This window comes from Pieris rapae, chromosome 12, assembly GCF_905147795.1.
Source record: "Pieris rapae chromosome 12, ilPieRapa1.1, whole genome shotgun sequence".
Classification (NCBI taxonomy): Eukaryota; Metazoa; Arthropoda; class Insecta; order Lepidoptera; family Pieridae; genus Pieris; species Pieris rapae.
Window position 1 is genome coordinate 2,250,973 of NC_059520.1, and position 17,650 is coordinate 2,268,622.

At 31.3% G+C, this 17,650-nt stretch overlaps 2 protein-coding genes across 2 annotated transcripts; both read left to right on the top strand.

Annotated features, from left to right (window-relative positions):
* Window positions 1–3,942: 3,942 nt before the first annotated feature.
* On the top strand, window positions 3,943–4,987 carry LOC111001670 (endocuticle structural glycoprotein SgAbd-5). The gene is made up of 3 exons (XM_022271655.2): window positions 3,943–4,065; window positions 4,147–4,283; window positions 4,717–4,987. Exons 1-3 carry the CDS (start codon window positions 4,057–4,059, stop codon window positions 4,940–4,942), a joined length of 372 nt encoding a protein of 123 aa, XP_022127347.1. The 5' UTR covers window positions 3,943–4,056; the 3' UTR covers window positions 4,943–4,987.
* A 770-nt stretch (window positions 4,988–5,757) lies between these two features.
* On the top strand, window positions 5,758–16,595 carry LOC111001673. The gene is made up of 4 exons (XM_045630457.1): window positions 5,758–5,775; window positions 6,388–6,503; window positions 8,183–8,378; window positions 16,417–16,595. Exons 1-4 carry the CDS (start codon window positions 5,758–5,760, stop codon window positions 16,468–16,470), a joined length of 384 nt encoding a protein of 127 aa, XP_045486413.1. The 3' UTR covers window positions 16,471–16,595.
* Window positions 16,596–17,650: the final 1,055 nt, after the last annotated feature.

A 17,650-nucleotide genomic window follows, 5' to 3' on the forward strand; every position in this document is an offset into this window, starting at 1 on the left:
CCTTCAACTATTGGCTGAAAATTTGTGTTTTATGGTATTTTTAAACATATTGTAAGACTAAGTATTGTCTAACATCTTCGTGATACTTTGAAAATTTCATAACAGAGTATGAATCCAAACATAAGATAGTCTGCAATAACATATGAATCCATTATTATTTCACCGAAAGATTAAGCACACAACAATTAAATAGATATATAGGTATAACACGGCATAAACATTGACATAATAGAATGTAACAGGAGTTTAGGGGTGGATATTACTTCTGCTTCCGTCGAGACCTTGGGCGGTGGAGAGTCTATCGGATCGTTAGTATGTCAAATGAAAGTTTCCACAACCATGAATCGAGACGTAATAAGTGAGTTTTCCTCGCTCGTCGATCGACCGCGTGGAATAGGCTGCTGCAGAGATATCAATGCATATCCTCATTTACCTAAAAATAAATGATACGTAGTTGTGCCAACAGATGGCACCTGTAATTTTACGAATACTTATCCTTATAAATCCTTAATAACTTATCCGTTTTTATAATGTAAAAGATTACTTATTCTGCTATTAGGAGAAGAGAAGAATCCACCAAAAAACAGATAACTACAATCTGTCCAGATAAAAGATAAAAGTGGTGTCACTAACACGACTTTATTTTCTATATTTACATACGTTGATATGCAAAAACTACACTTTGCTTTACAAATTAGTAAGGAGTATAAGAATTTATTTTCCGTGTTTATGACAAATGATGTCATGTAGGTAGGATAAGGAAGGATGATAGTAGGAGTAGTCGGGGGGAAATCGGCTATCCCTTGGTCTAACAGAATGAAGGCAATAACTTTCAACATCCCAAATTCTCTGAGGCACGAGAATATCTATTAATATATTCTCGTGCCTATAGAAGAAAAACCACCCTTTACATGGAAATTGTATTCGTTTTACTACAAACTTCCAAGCGAAGTTAGAGAATTATCACTGAATACATGATATTGACTTTAATTACAACATTGACAAAAATTCCATTGGTTCATTGTTCCACAGCACAGCCGGGGATCGAACGTACGACCCACTAGACCAACACTACTCCAAGTTATACTATATCCACGAACTATTTGAGAATTAGAGGTTACGAAATCGTTGGTTTTTCAATGGCAAATAAATATTGTTTTACACAATTAATTGTAAAAAGAAACAAATTGTGTACGATTTATATTTTCTATAATGCTAATTTTTAATTATTAAAAATATGAAATTAATAACAAATTTAGTATTATTAAAAATATCGCTGGTATATTTCAATGATATCTAAATAAGCATATAAAATATAAATCTCTCAAGAGAGTGACTAGAGACTCTTGGGCATCTTGGCTCCTTGGCGCTTGGGTTCAACTTAACAGGTGCTAATTAAAAGTTCAAGTTAAGTCAAAACTTTTAAATTTGTTTTAATTTTCTTTTTATAATTTTTTAATTATTTTATTATTACTATGTTGTTTAATTAAATTGTAAATACTGTATATTTGATTGCTATGTTTAGGTTTTAATAAATACTTACTACAATACTTATTTCGATAACATTTTAATTTACACGTTGCACTTGTACACAATAGACTTAATTGAGTTGAATGACCTTTAGATTTTTTATAATCAAAGAGGAAATGAAAACAAACGTAACCTGTATGATGCAATTACAAATTCCTAATAATTATCTTCTTAAAAAATATAATTTATCTTTTTATAATATGGCGCCTGGTAGATAGTACGGATGACATCAGAGCTAGTGCTTTCCACGCTCAACGAATAAATATCCACTATACTATATATTTATAACGCAATGTTTTAATTTATAAAATTATTTTTATGACTAATTCAATAATATTGTAAAAATTATATGAATATGTATGTATAATATATTTAATTTATCTAAATTACTATATATTATGAAATGCCCAATTCATTTCCTCGCATTCATTGATAAGAAGAGTTAGGAAGAGATTTACGTTCACACGTTAAGAGATCCTCATAGAATAACATTTAAATAATATTATAATTTGTCTTTGGTTCAAGCAAGTACCTTAAAACCTCACTACTACAAATTTAAACTAAAAACTACTTTACTACAAATAAAAATAAATAACAAACATAAATTCTCATTTATCACATAATTTACATTTCATTTGAATGTTTTTCTGAAAACTGTCATATCAATTTGAGATGTCTTGTCTAAGTCTGGAACAATATAAATAATTTAAAGATTAAATTTGTTTTCTATTGGCGTTGCAATTATAACTCTTTGCGAAGCTTTTTATTATTACCATGAGTTTTATGAACACTAATTGATGCTTCCAAGACCATTTTCGAGTTGAAATTTGACAAAGCTTGTTTGTTTTTTATCTACGAGCCAATGTCGTCAACGAGATTGGCTTCTGGATATAGAGACGCCAGTACCGGGTGTACTGGAGGAAAATAGAGGAGGCCGCCGGAGGATGAGGCTGATGATCATGATGATGTTCTTTTTATCATATGACATAAAAATAATAATATTTTTTTTATTTTCTCCCATATTACATTAACAAATTCAAAAATAATTTATTCATGCAGGTAACATACTGTGTACACTTATGAACGTCAAAAAAGAAATAACATTAAATGCTTCTAATTTTACATTTACTGCCAGTTCTCAAATCAAGGGCGTAGAACGGAAGAGAAGAACTGGCAGTAATTTTTTTTATATTAAAGATTATAGTAGAGAGTAAGTATGTATATCCCTTTTTACAATCTCTTTGAGTTTTAACAAACTACCAAACAACCATTACTACATATAAAGTCTTTAAATAATATATATATTGTGTATATAAGAACAGGCTTATATGATACACTGTTTTAGTGCGTATCAGACAAAACGTCTCACACACTGACGTTTTTAAAGAGAATCGAACCCAAAACTCAGGTATATAAAGCTCGCATAGCCACCAGACAATGAACGATTACATATTAAAATTCTTACTTAAGTACGTAGGAATTTAGTTCTCAAAGATTAAAATGCCAATCAAATATTCTACTCAAAAATTCAACTGACATTCATTAAAGGGCGATGCGGCTTTTAAATTGTAAATCTTAAAAGGTCAATCCGTTTTGTATTTAACATCTTATAACTAAATAGTTATTAGATGTGTCTAGTTAATCAATCATTTGATTTGCATCACTAAAAAATAGTTTTCTTCGGTGGCTATTTGAGCGATGTTCACATAAATTCTAATTCGACTTAGGGTCCTTCAAGAAAAGAGCGTACTAATTTTCGCTCACTCGCGAGCCCTCTGGCATTGAGAGTCTCCATGGGCGGCGGTATCACTTAACATCAGGTTAAGTTAAGCGTCCTGCCCGTTTTCCCCCTCTTCTATATAAAAAAAAAGATAAAATTTTTTGCTTTTTTCTTTCAATGGGGTGACACCAGGAACTTCCGCACAAGGTAGCTACGCCACTGCACCTGTTATCTATAAAGAATTATTACATTATTGGAAACAATAATGTTATGATACAATATATGAGTGTATCAAAAACTAAAGGGCTCATTATTATTAGCAAAACTGACGTTTAAATTGTATCGTCTTTAACTGTATGATGAATGCGTTCCTAATTATTGAAAAACTTAACTAATGTTAGGTTAAAAAAATTTTGTTCAATAACAGACAAGACGCGACATAATGCTTTTCACTATTTAAAGCTTGCTTCTATTCAAGAATTGATTAATTTGTATTCACTAAGTTTTTGTTAGCGAATTTAAGCAAATTCATAATAAAACCATAAATGAATCTATAATTGTAATTGCACCTATAATTACAGTCAATCATAGTAGTTATCTCAGGTATGCAAATTTAAGATATTGCGACACATACCCATCATGTCCTCAACGTTACCTTCGGTATAGGAGCGGTCACATACAAAACATTTTAACGAGTCAGTTGTACGCCTAATAATATGTGTTGTAATAGAATATTCAGAAAAGTATATAATAAGCGTTAAGCTTTATCAAGTTAGCACATTGCAAGTGAAGATCGCACAGGAATCATGAAATTGGTTGGTTTATAACAGTGAATTGTGAAGTGATTTTAACTGTGATTTTTAGGTCTGTGATTTTTATGAAAACTGTGATTTCAGTTGGTGGTACTCGGTTTAGTCGTGGTGGTGTCGGCTGCGCCCCAAGCTCAAAGACAGGTGCCTAGCGCAAACCCACAAGAAGTACAGATTCTTCGCTTCGATACTGAAAATGATGGGCTCGGCACTTACAGATTTGCGTGAGTATTTTGCATATAATTTTGTTTGTAAAAGACGCTTTTGTTTGTGTGTATGTGTTAGTGATTTAAATTTGAATACGAAGTTTTTGTTGCGAGTGCATTTTTTATTAATATAAGATAAAAGTGATTTTCAACTGTATGAACAACTCTAGGTAAATGTTGTTTCTTAAAATAAATATTTTCGCAACACATTTGAATATTATTCTCTTATATAAATTTAATTATGTTTAACTATTTAATGTATAGAAGCAAAGTCGGTAAAAGCGAAAAAATTAAGCTTTAAGCTTTATTTAAATAAATATTTCTTGCAAATTTGTAAAATATGATTATTGAATAATTGATTATTGAGCAATTTTATGCAGAAGATTAGTATATTAGGATTTGTGTTGTTTTGAATGTAAAACCTATATTAATGTTATTCTCATATCTCCAGCTTAGAACAAAGTGATGGCACCAAAAAGGAAGAACAAGGGGAATTGAAGAATGCTGGAACCGATGACGAGGCTATCTCTGTCAGGGGATCCTACACCTGGGTTGGCCCAGATGGCGTTACCTACACCGTGACATACGTAGCTGATGATAAAGGCTATCAACCAACAATCGAGCAGGGACCAGGAGGTGCTATACCCCCTGGCGTCGTTGCTTCTCTTATCGGCTAATTCCCCACCTTAACTGTAGCAATAAATTTTTATTTTTATAAACAAGGAATTTTTTTTCGCCTTTTACGCAAACCTAAACGATTCTACACAAAATAGTAAAATTTAACTTTAGTAAAATATTTGTATCGTTTATATACGAAGCTATTTTTAATTCAGTAAAAAGCTGTTTGATTTCTAATAATTATTAATTTAATACAATAAATTAGTTTTATTCCAAATATCAAAAAATACCTATCATTTATATTATTGAAGTTGTTTACTAATCTCAATATAATATTGAACATTCGTAGAATTACCTGTTGTACCTACAATATAAATTGCTCATTCAAGCGGAAATAATAAACAAAAACACATCGTGATTTCTGATCACGCATCATCAATTTGAAACTGATTTATAAAATTATTATTTTCCATATTTTTTACAAATGTCATGTGTAAAAATAAATAACGTTTAATTGATAAGTGGGATTTCTAACGGCTTTGATTTGTAACGATCCCAACACCCAATCGGACTTTATTCGACTTAGTAGACAGAGCCTTGAAACTGATCGATAAAAACCATGTGATCCATCATAGTTGGTGGCTTAAGTCCTGGAGACACGACAGTATTTTAAAAATACATTAAAAAACACTGTATAATTTTTTCATTACGGAACACCAAATCCTTGAGTAAATCGACAAAAACACGTTCTTAGTTTTTTAGATAGTACACATACAAACCGAGCATCATAATAAACTGCTACTCAGTTAGTAAGCACGAAGGTTCAAGAACGGAAAAAATAAAATTTAAAACAAAGCTTTTGATATAAACCAAAATGAAGGGATTATTTAATGTAAGTACACATTTTTATATAAGGAAAAAAGGTTAGTTTACATTGACATTATGATGCTTACAGTATGGTTTGGTTGACCTTATGAGCTCATCTTGTAACATTTCCAATCAGCCATAGGGCAAATGTAAGCAAACATAGACTTTTTTATAGAAGGTGAACAACCTAGAAACTTAAAACAATATTTTTTTTTTTTGGTAACCTAGTCCCGATCGTTCTACATACATACTAGGCATAAAAAAGAGGGTAAAAGGCTCATCTGATGTTAAGTGATACCGCTGACCATGGACACTGTGAATGGCCGACGGGTCGCTAGTGCATTTACGGCCTTTTGGAATAGGTACGCGTTTTTCTTAAAGGGCCAGGGCCCTTCGAACTCGTTTATTTAGTTCGGAAATACTTTTTTGGCAACTGGTAAAAAAAACTGCCAATTTTTAAAAGAGTTCTCGATGTTACTTTAAAATTCATTTTTCAAAAATTTTGAATTGGCTTTTGTTTTTAACGATTTGAATTCTTCTATATATATTCGTCTTTTCTCCTGTTATTACTATCGATTACTATTTTTTTTATTGTTATTATGTCTGTGTTATCAGTGAGTAATTTGTTCCATTTCAGATGCACATACTTATATGCCTAAGCTATCTGATCTGTTGTTTTGCGGCTCCAGAATTTTCATTTAAGAAAATTCGCAGTGTGCCAACCCTGAATATAAAAAGTGACGACTCGCTGTTGTAAGTAAATAATGAATACTCTACAAAATTTGTTCAACCATACCCACATTTTATACATAACCATACAATTTATTGTTCATTTTTAAGGCATCCCCTTCAAACTTTGAGATTGCTGGCTTGGAAGAAGCTAGAAACGCTTTCTTAATTGGATGCCCAGGTCAAAATTTTCCATTTTCTCTAAATTCACAGAGGAGCTGGGACGACATAGACATTAAAATGACTTATGACAATCTTTTGAGCCGTAGTACAGGTACAGCACGTGCTAGGCTTTTGGCCGTGGGTACGCATGAGGCCGGCTATTGGCTTCACGCTTACCCTTCGTCAAATACAGGAACTTTTCTTGAACCTGACACGCTCCGAATCGCAACCTGTCTGCGGCTTGGGGTTCCGGTCTGCGCTCCTCATACATGCCCCTGTGGCAGTGATGTCGACAAACTAGGACATCACGGACTATCATGTCAAAAAAGTGCTGGCCGCTTCTCGAGACATGCCGCACTCAACGATATCATACGTCGGTCCCTTGCCACCGTCAACGTGCCAAGTCTACTTGAGCCGACTGGAATTGCTAGAGACGATAGCAAGAGACCGGACGGTATGAGTTTGATTCCATGGAAGATGGGTCGGGTTTTGGTATGGGATGCCACCTGTTCAGACACACTGGCCCCTTCCAATCTTCATGGAACTAACAAGAGAGCTGGTGCGGCTTGTGATGCGGCTGAAAAAGCAAAAGTCTGCAAATACAGGGGTCTAGGCTCTGAATATGATTTTGTCCCATTCGGTGTCGAGACCCTTGGTCCGTGGGGTCCTAGCGCGTTAAGGCTTTTTAGGGAATTATCAAAAAGGTTAGTCGACATCACAGGAGAACGAAGAGCTGGCAGCTACCTCGCACAAAGAATTAGTCTAGCAATTCAAAGGGGGAACGCTGCTAGTATCTTCGGAACCTTGCCTAAAGGGACTCCTTTTAATAATATTTTTTAATAATTAAATTTTAAGGTTAGTTATAAGATATATTTTTATGTATTATGTTATTTGTTTTGAATTGTATGTAAATAAATCTAATTGTAAGTATTATTGTTCAGCATAAATTCTGTAAAGCCCTTGTTAAAAGTAAATTAATTAATAAAGCCTTTTATAAATGTGACGAATACTTAAATGATCCTAATCCTTGCGAACTGGTTGTAAATGTAAATTTACAATTAATTAAATTTGTTTTTCTTGACGTTCATAAGTGTACATGTTTACCTATATGAATAAAGGTATTTTGATTTGATTTGATTAGTAATGTTTCTTCTACTCGTATGTGTACTTAATGTATAAAGTAAAGAGCGTATCAATTATCTTTAGATAATGACAATGCAGTTTGATGTGAGTTCAAAGGTCGATCATATTTAATCCGTTATATATATAATCTGATGTACGGATTTCCCCCTGTTTTTACGTATTTTTTATGGCAATTCTTGTCAATGTAACTTTACTGTTTCTTATTTAATTATAACATCTGCTTGAACATGTGATGAAATGGTAAAAACAGTGATAAAAAAGTTTTTGTTTGAGGTTTTTCGGAGAGTTTTTTTCCAGTTCCGTTCTACACCCTATATTCAAGAACTGGCAGTAAATTACGGAAATAGAATCTATAATAATTAATTTAAATTACATATAAAGTTGATCATGATTTTAAGGCTTTCAAATTTTGAAAACATTGGAAAAGATCCAACACTAACAAATGATACTGAGAGCTTTACAACAGAAGACTATGAAAATACTGAAATTACCACAGGCGAAACTGAGATGGACGATACTACTACCCCTAGTTACGAAACCGAGTCCACTGAATCAACGACAGAATCACATTTGTTATTTCAACCTTTTAATGAGGTTAGTATACTATTTGCTCTTATTCTTTAGTAATAGACGTTTAATTAAATTAACTAGAAATAAATAGACACACATGTAGAATAAATAAAACATGTATTATTATTACTTACTCTTCATGGCTATTCTACCACAGGGAGAGTAATTTTAGGTAGCGTAAGAATCTTGTTATAATATTAGCTGCTTTATTAAGAGGGGGAAAAACGTGTATATGGCTCATCTGCTGCTCACAGACCCTTACATTGCCAGAGGGCTCGCAAGTGTATTTCCGGTTTTTACGAATTGGAACGCTCTTATAAATAAACTAGCAGAGTCGGCCAAGCGTTGCTGTGGCTAAGGTTTTTGTTATATTACATAGTAGTAAATTAATCAAGGGAAACCGTAGGAGAACTTATGTGAAACGTTGGTACCACGACACGGACCTAAACTAAACTACCTTTAACTCAGCGCCATCTGTTAGAATTGTATCAAATAATAAACAAATGTTAATGTTATCGTAATTTTAGTAAGGATGCCTATTTTTTTGGAAATGAAATATAGCCTATGTCACTCAGGAATGATGTAGCTTTCCAACAGTGAGAGAATTTTTAAATCTGCCAAGTAGTTTCGGAGCCTATTCAATTCATACAAACAAACAAAAAATCAAACCTTTCCTCTTTATAATATTATTATATTATAGTATGGATAAATCAGTGGCGCTACAACCTCTTTAGGCCCTGGCCTCAGATTTCTGAATCTGTTTTATAATCATTTTTCAAATCTAATAGGAAAATAGGTGATCAGCCTCCAGTGCCTGACACACGTCGTCGACTTTTTGGGTCTAAGACGTGTCGGTTTCCTCGCGATGTTTTCCTACACCGTTCGAGCAAATGTTAAATGCGCACATAAAATAAAACTCCATTGGTGCACAGCCGGGGATCGAACCTTCGACCTCAGGTAAGTAGTAGGGATTCACGGGTTCTGCCTCAAGAGGCAGAACCCGTGAATCCCCGCGTGGGTGGTCAATATCAGCGTCACGGTATGACACGAAACTAAAAAAAAAAAAAAAAGTTTGGTCTCTTTCCCCACTAAACAGACCGTGCTGAGTCGATAGCACTCACTCCCGAAGCGATATTTCTCTCTGTTTCGAAGTTAGGTTTTGCTATACGTTGCAAATTAATCGATTTACTAATCACCTCATAATAAGAATGTAACGTCTCGTCCAAATCCTCATTTACTAATCACCGAGTCAGTTTCGTATCCATAATTAGCAAATTACCATGCGCATTTACCTGCAAATGCACCAGGACAGATGGGAAAAGGATTTACTGAACATTAAAAATATGATTTCCGTGTTTTATGTGTTTATTTGCATTATGTTACAATACAACTTTACTAGTGCCATGTCATTTCTTGGTGAGTCATACGAAAAATTTCTGAGGTAATCTTCTAAGCTGAAACCCCAGAACTTGTAGTACAAATATACTACACAATACTCTCCACAAAAGGCAGAATAGATGTCCTGAACGCTAGCTGTATTATAGCTCCATACCCGACAATTTCTTCTTAAAAAATCCGCTATTACTCTAATAGGTTTACGTCCAAATGAATCAAAATATTCTCCAACTTTTTCGTGGTTGATATGAATAGCTACCCAATGAGATCCTGGTTGTGAGTCAGGGTCGAGATTGCATATAATAAATGTGGGTAAGTGTACGTGCATTGGTAGGCGATTCGAGGGGTACACGCTATACTGGATGCTGGGATGTATTTTATGGAGACTCATTTGCAGGTTTAATGTATTCATTTTAACTCCAACGCGTTTGACCTTCTACTCTTTGTATTTAACAAAAACGGAAAGGACCCTTGAGAATCACGTTGTGCTTACTTAGCAATTTAATACTGTCTTCGAAAACTATCGGAAGTTTATCAGAGCGAATTCGCAAAAGCGACATTAAATCCATAACTGTTAAGATACTTGTATATTTAGAAATAAATAGATCTGCTTACGTTCAATATTTATTCATGATTTGACAAACTTACAATATTTAAAAAATTACACAAACACGGATAAAATCATTACATTACTTATTGTACATACGTTATATGACTGTTGTATTATTAACAAGTTTGGTATAAAAAATAAAAACATTTTGATTACAATATACTATGATAAGAAATAACAATTATTTTAGTATTCAGAGAAACTTATTTTATATCAAAACATGACTTAAAATGAGTAGACATACTTTTATGATTGCATTAATTATGACAGATTCACATAATACTTTCTCTTTTCATAAAATACAAAAGTAGAAAAGTTGCAACGGAATGTAACAAAAATGAGATTCTGTAGTTGAAATATTATTATATTATCCCATACATTTTCAGATAATGAATCAGTCATACATAATAAAAACTTACAAAATGTGATGTATCCTAACTTTAGTGACAAAAAATAGCATTTTTTTTTTTTTACCATTATGTTTGGCGGTTAAATAGAAGCAACATTTACTAATAAAATGTATTAAAATAGACAGAAATTATAATAACATAGGGTAGGAGAAAGTAAATTAGATATTTAATTATAAACTATAAATTCTTGTTAAACAATAAAAATATTAACAGGATTAATGAAGATCTAAAACAATAACAATACTTGTCTTTTTAGTAATAAAAAATCAAAATTGTTATACAATTATAAGAAGAAACTAAAAAAAATTAAATACTATTACCTATTTTAACACCAACAATAAGATTTTAAATTTACATGTTGTCATTAATAAATATTTATCCTAACTATAATTTTTTCAGAACTTTACAATTACTTTTTTTACAATTTAAAGCTAGTCATTTGTCAGGTTATAATTTTTATGATACATTGAATTCCTAATTACCCTAAGACCATAACTTTGATTACACTACTTATTTATTAATATTATGATACATTTATATATGATACAATTATAAATCTTAAATAATCCATAATACTAGTATTGGAATCTGTAATTAATTATTAACCATAAATATATTTATGTTGTGTTGTATAGATCTCTTGAAATCCTATAAGTAATTAAAATGTCATAGAACATAGACAAATCGAAAAGTGTATGTAGATAAAACTCATGTGCGTATTCTAAAATATTTTATCTGAATTTTTTGGAGTTTAAATTATGTAGGTACTGATTTCGAATAAGCCTCTTAGACCTTTAATGTGAATAGTAGAAAAATAATAGCAATAGGTGAACAAACAGTCTACTAGTAATAAATAAGACGCAAATGTTGACGATTTGTTAACACAAAAATAATCACATAATCTGGAGTTCCTCTTAGAGTGAAATAATATAGTTTTATACACTTAATTAGTTCTTATAGTGTTTTAATGCCATCCACCAAATTAAAACTTACACAAACTACAAGGTACATACGCGAATGTAAATACAGATATTAGTTTTATAAACTGTTCTATTAAACTGGCATTATTACATGAGTTACGTTTAATTTTGACAAAACTTTTGCTGGAAGTATGTACGAAATTTGTCTAAGTAATTTACTTTTTGAGGGATTCATTATTTACTGATAAAATTTCTTCCAAATATTTAGAAGAAATCTTTGTATTGTAGGTAGTAAAAAAACTTAATGTTTTGAAGCATATAAAAATAATACTAATTCTTTTGTGAAATCCTTCAGTGTATATATTTCAAATTATTTTAACTTTATTGAAAGGTGTATGTATTATATGTATAACAATCTAAAAATAATCAAAGAAATACAAACAATTATTTCATTTAGGTTTGAAGTGCCACAAGTATTAATCATCATTTTTTAAATATATAGCAAACGAGCCTGCGGAACGTCCAGTAAGGGACGACTCGATTTATTTTTATATGTTATAGTAAAATTAAAAAAAGACAAATACCTTCCACAAAAACTGCATAATATACTTTAAAATCTTTAAAATATGACGTAGTTAGCAAATATGAAGGTTAGTAAATATAAATATTGGTTTTTTATGTTATTTATTTCTGAAATAATAAAATTTGTTTTTTGTATTATGAACATACTATCATAATATCATTGTACTTAGTGGGTATAAGAATTTGCGGGTTATCTATGCATATTTTAAGTAAATTTATTTGTAGTTTTCAATACATTAAAATCTGTTACATTTTTATAACATGATAACCGAGTTTATTTAAATCAATTAGTGAATAAAACTCATAGATGGAAAATTCAATAATATGTGATTAAAATGTACTACAGATTTTACTAAATACATGTTTAGTATATTTGTGTATTTACTTGTATATACTATAAAGCTAAGGTTAATCCCTAAAATATATTTACTCATATAAAATAATAAACTACTCTCGTGTTTCGTCCTAAAGTTCTAGGAAACAACTATTTTTCTGTCTTGGCATAAAAATATTAGTTTTCCTTAACAGAAAATATATGTACAAAACAGGAGTAGAATTGATAATCTAATTTTAATGAAGTTGGTCATAATTAAAGGAATGTATTTAATTTATATTTTCAGCCTGGGTAATACCTAGGAAGGCAAGAAAGGTGAAAATATTGATTCTCGAAAAGCTACCTCTAGACAATTACAAGATTTTAAAGTATATTATGCAGTTTTTGTGGAAGGTATTTGTCTTTTTTTAATTTTACTATAACATATAAAAATAAATCGAGTCGTCCCTTACTGGACGTTCCGCAGGCTCGTTTGCTATATATTTAAAAAATGATGATTAATACTTGTGGCACTTCAAACCTAAATGAAATAATTGTTTGTATTTCTTTGATTATTTTTAGATTGTTATACATATAATACATACACCTTTCAATAAAGTTAAAATAATTTGAAATATATACACTGAAGGATTTCACAAAAGAATTAGTATTATTTTTATATGCTTCAAAACATTAAGTTTTTTTACTACCTACAATACAAAGATTTCTTCTAAATATTTGGAAGAAATTTTATCAGTAAATAATGAATCCCTCAAAAAGTAAATTACTTAGACAAATTTCGTACATACTTCCAGCAAAAGTTTTGTCAAAATTAAACGTAACTCATGTAATAATGCCAGTTTAATAGAACAGTTTATAAAACTAATATCTGTATTTACATTCGCGTATGTACCTTGTAGTTTGTGTAAGTTTTAATTTGGTGGATGGCATTAAAACACTATAAGAACTAATTAAGTGTATAAAACTATATTATTTCACTCTAAGAGGAACTCCAGATTATGTGATTATTTTTGTGTTAACAAATCGTCAACATTTGCGTCTTATTTATTACTAGTAGACTGTTTGTTCACCTATTGCTATTATTTTTCTACTATTCACATTAAAGGTCTAAGAGGCTTATTCGAAATCAGTACCTACATAATTTAAACTCCAAAAAATCCAGATAAAATATTTTAGAATACGCACATGAGTTTTATCTACATACACTTTTCGATTTGTCTATGTTCTATGACATTTTAATTACTTATAGGATTTCAAGAGATCTATACAACACAACATAAATATATTTATGGTTAATAATTAATTACAGATTCCAATACTAGTATTATGGATTATTTAAGATTTATAATTGTATCATATATAAATGTATCATAATATTAATAAATAAGTAGTGTAATCAAAGTTATGGTCTTAGGGTAATTAGGAATTCAATGTATCATAAAAATTATAACCTGACAAATGACTAGCTTTAAATTGTAAAAAAAGTAATTGTAAAGTTCTGAAAAAATTATAGTTAGGATAAATATTTATTAATGACAACATGTAAATTTAAAATCTTATTGTTGGTGTTAAAATAGGTAATAGTATTTAATTTTTTTTAGTTTCTTCTTATAATTGTATAACAATTTTGATTTTTTATTACTAAAAAGACAAGTATTGTTATTGTTTTAGATCTTCATTAATCCTGTTAATATTTTTATTGTTTAACAAGAATTTATAGTTTATAATTAAATATCTAATTTACTTTCTCCTACCCTATGTTATTATAATTTCTGTCTATTTTAATACATTTTATTAGTAAATGTTGCTTCTATTTAACCGCCAAACATAATGGTAAAAAAAAAAAATGCTATTTTTTGTCACTAAAGTTAGGATACATCACATTTTGTAAGTTTTTATTATGTATGACTGATTCATTATCTGAAAATGTATGGGATAATATAATAATATTTCAACTACAGAATCTCATTTTTGTTACATTCCGTTGCAACTTTTCTACTTTTGTATTTTATGAAAAGAGAAAGTATTATGTGAATCTGTCATAATTAATGCAATCATAAAAGTATGTCTACTCATTTTAAGTCATGTTTTGATATAAAATAAGTTTCTCTGAATACTAAAATAATTGTTATTTCTTATCATAGTATATTGTAATCAAAATGTTTTTATTTTTTATACCAAACTTGTTAATAATACAACAGTCATATAACGTATGTACAATAAGTAATGTAATGATTTTATCCGTGTTTGTGTAATTTTTTAAATATTGTAAGTTTGTCAAATCATGAATAAATATTGAACGTAAGCAGATCTATTTATTTCTAAATATACAAGTATCTTAACAGTTATGGATTTAATGTCGCTTTTGCGAATTCGCTCTGATAAACTTCCGATAGTTTTCGAAGACAGTATTAAATTGCTAAGTAAGCACAACGTGATTCTCAAGGGTCCTTTCCGTTTTTGTTAAATACAAAGAGTAGAAGGTCAAACGCGTTGGAGTTAAAATGAATACATTAAACCTGCAAATGAGTCTCCATAAAATACATCCCAGCATCCAGTATAGCGTGTACCCCTCGAATCGCCTACCAATGCACGTACACTTACCCATATTTATTATATGCAATCTCGACCCTGACTCACAACCAGGATCTCATTGGGTAGCTATTCATATCAACCACGAAAAAGTTGGAGAATATTTTGATTCATTTGGACGTAAACCTATTAGAGTAATAGCGGATTTTTTAAGAAGAAATTGTCGGGTATGGAGCTATAATACAGCTAGCGTTCAGGACATCTATTCTGCCTTTTGTGGAGAGTATTGTGTAGTATATTTGTACTACAAGTTCTGGGGTTTCAGCTTAGAAGATTACCTCAGAAATTTTTCGTATGACTCACCAAGAAATGACATGGCACTAGTAAAGTTGTATTGTAACATAATGCAAATAAACACATAAAACACGGAAATCATATTTTTAATGTTCAGTAAATCCTTTTCCCATCTGTCCTGGTGCATTTGCAGGTAAATGCGCATGGTAATTTGCTAATTATGGATACGAAACTGACTCGGTGATTAGTAAATGAGGATTTGGACGAGACGTTACATTCTTATTATGAGGTGATTAGTAAATCGATTAATTTGCAACGTATAGCAAAACCTAACTTCGAAACAGAGAGAAATATCGCTTCGGGAGTGAGTGCTATCGACTCAGCACGGTCTGTTTAGTGGGGAAAGAGACCAAACTTTTTTTTTTTTTTTTTTTAGTTTCGTGTCATACCGTGACGCTGATATTGACCACCCACGCGGGGATTCACGGGTTCTGCCTCTTGAGGCAGAACCCGTGAATCCCTACTACTCAGGTATGAGAGTCGCACGTTGAAGCCACTAGATCAACACTGCTCACTATTATAAATGGAATAAATATTATAAATAAAAAAATACGTTTATCATGGAACATAACATAGACAGGTATCACATATTCCACGTCATTAAATTTGAACCTGTAGGCATCCCTACTCATCGGCAAAGAAGACAAAGGGCCGAGAGAAAAAGCCGGCATAAAAACTCTCGGTGCTCTTTTAAAATAGTAAATTATCAAACAATACTTATTGTAAAACAAATATAGCAAATTAATTGGAAGTAGCCTGTTCAGCACTAGTGAAAGGGAAATAATTCAGTGGGCAGCAGGCAAAATTCCTTAAAACGCTCAGTAGTGGAATGACGGACGTCGAGGTGATACGGGGTGGAATTTCGTATTTTGCCTCGACGTCCGTTGATGAAACTCAGCTGCAGGTATTATTCTTTATTTTTCAGAACATACAAGATTCCATCAATAGCCCAGATCTTTTAGCATCACTTATTGGCTGATACCTTCACCGCCTCTACATACAACATTACATATTTCTGTATCAAGGAAAACTCGGAAGAACTCAGAGACATCATCCAGATTGTACATATAAAATGAGTTAAGCATTTTTCCATCGTCATCAAAGTCCTGGTATAATAAACTTGTCGTTTTCTTTGGATATTTACTTCGCAGTGTTGCATCGCTATTTATAACCAAAACCGTTCTACGTTTTGTTTTTAGTAATAGCTGAGTTTTATTGTGTTCTGAAACGCTAAAAAAAATATGTATTTATTTTCAGAAATACTTAAATTATCCTTATATGCCAATACGATAATGTCGAGAAAAAATAAAATATATAATATTAAACACATAATATACACAATATCGTTCATGTAAATTCACTCTGCGAACATGTAAATATATCGACAGCATTCAGTTAGCGCCATATCTTTGAATTGAGATAATCTGTGCATTCAAGCTATGGAGGTTCCACTGTACTAGCTTCGTTCGGTGCCCCAACAGACGAGATATATTGTAACATACTTCTAACCAAAGCGTTGTACAAACTTGAGATGTTTTTAATATCAGTGGACTATTTGTTTTTTTTTATACAACAGGGGGCAAACGGGCAGGAGGCTCACCTGAGCAAGTAACCTCACCTTAAGTGATACCGCCGCCCATGGACACTCTCGATGCTAGAGGTCTCGCGAGTGCGTTGCCGGCCTTTTAATAATATGTACGCTTTTTTCTTGAAGGACCCTAACGTTGGTTCGAACCACAAACCTAATTTATGCGTATGCTTCCTTGCAAATGTCCACTACATGATGTCGAAAATTCAGTTTTTAAATAATTATTTCTTACTAGATATTGTAAACTTCAAAATAAATGTATTGTGTATATACTTTCGTTGTCTTATTTAGAAAATAATGTTATAAACAGACCTTTTATTTCGGTGAATATTTTCACCACGTTTTTATAACGACTGAAATTATCTCGTTTTGAAGGAAATATACTGATTTATTAATCACTTAAATAAAGTTAGTATGACAATAGCTCTGCGCATATAGCTCAGAGCTAGAAAACAGTAATTTAATTAGAAAATAAATGTGACATCGGCGGAGCATATTGCTTAATAACAACTGTGATGGCAAAACCTATAGCATAGACATAGTTTATTGATAATTCTTAGTGATAATTGTA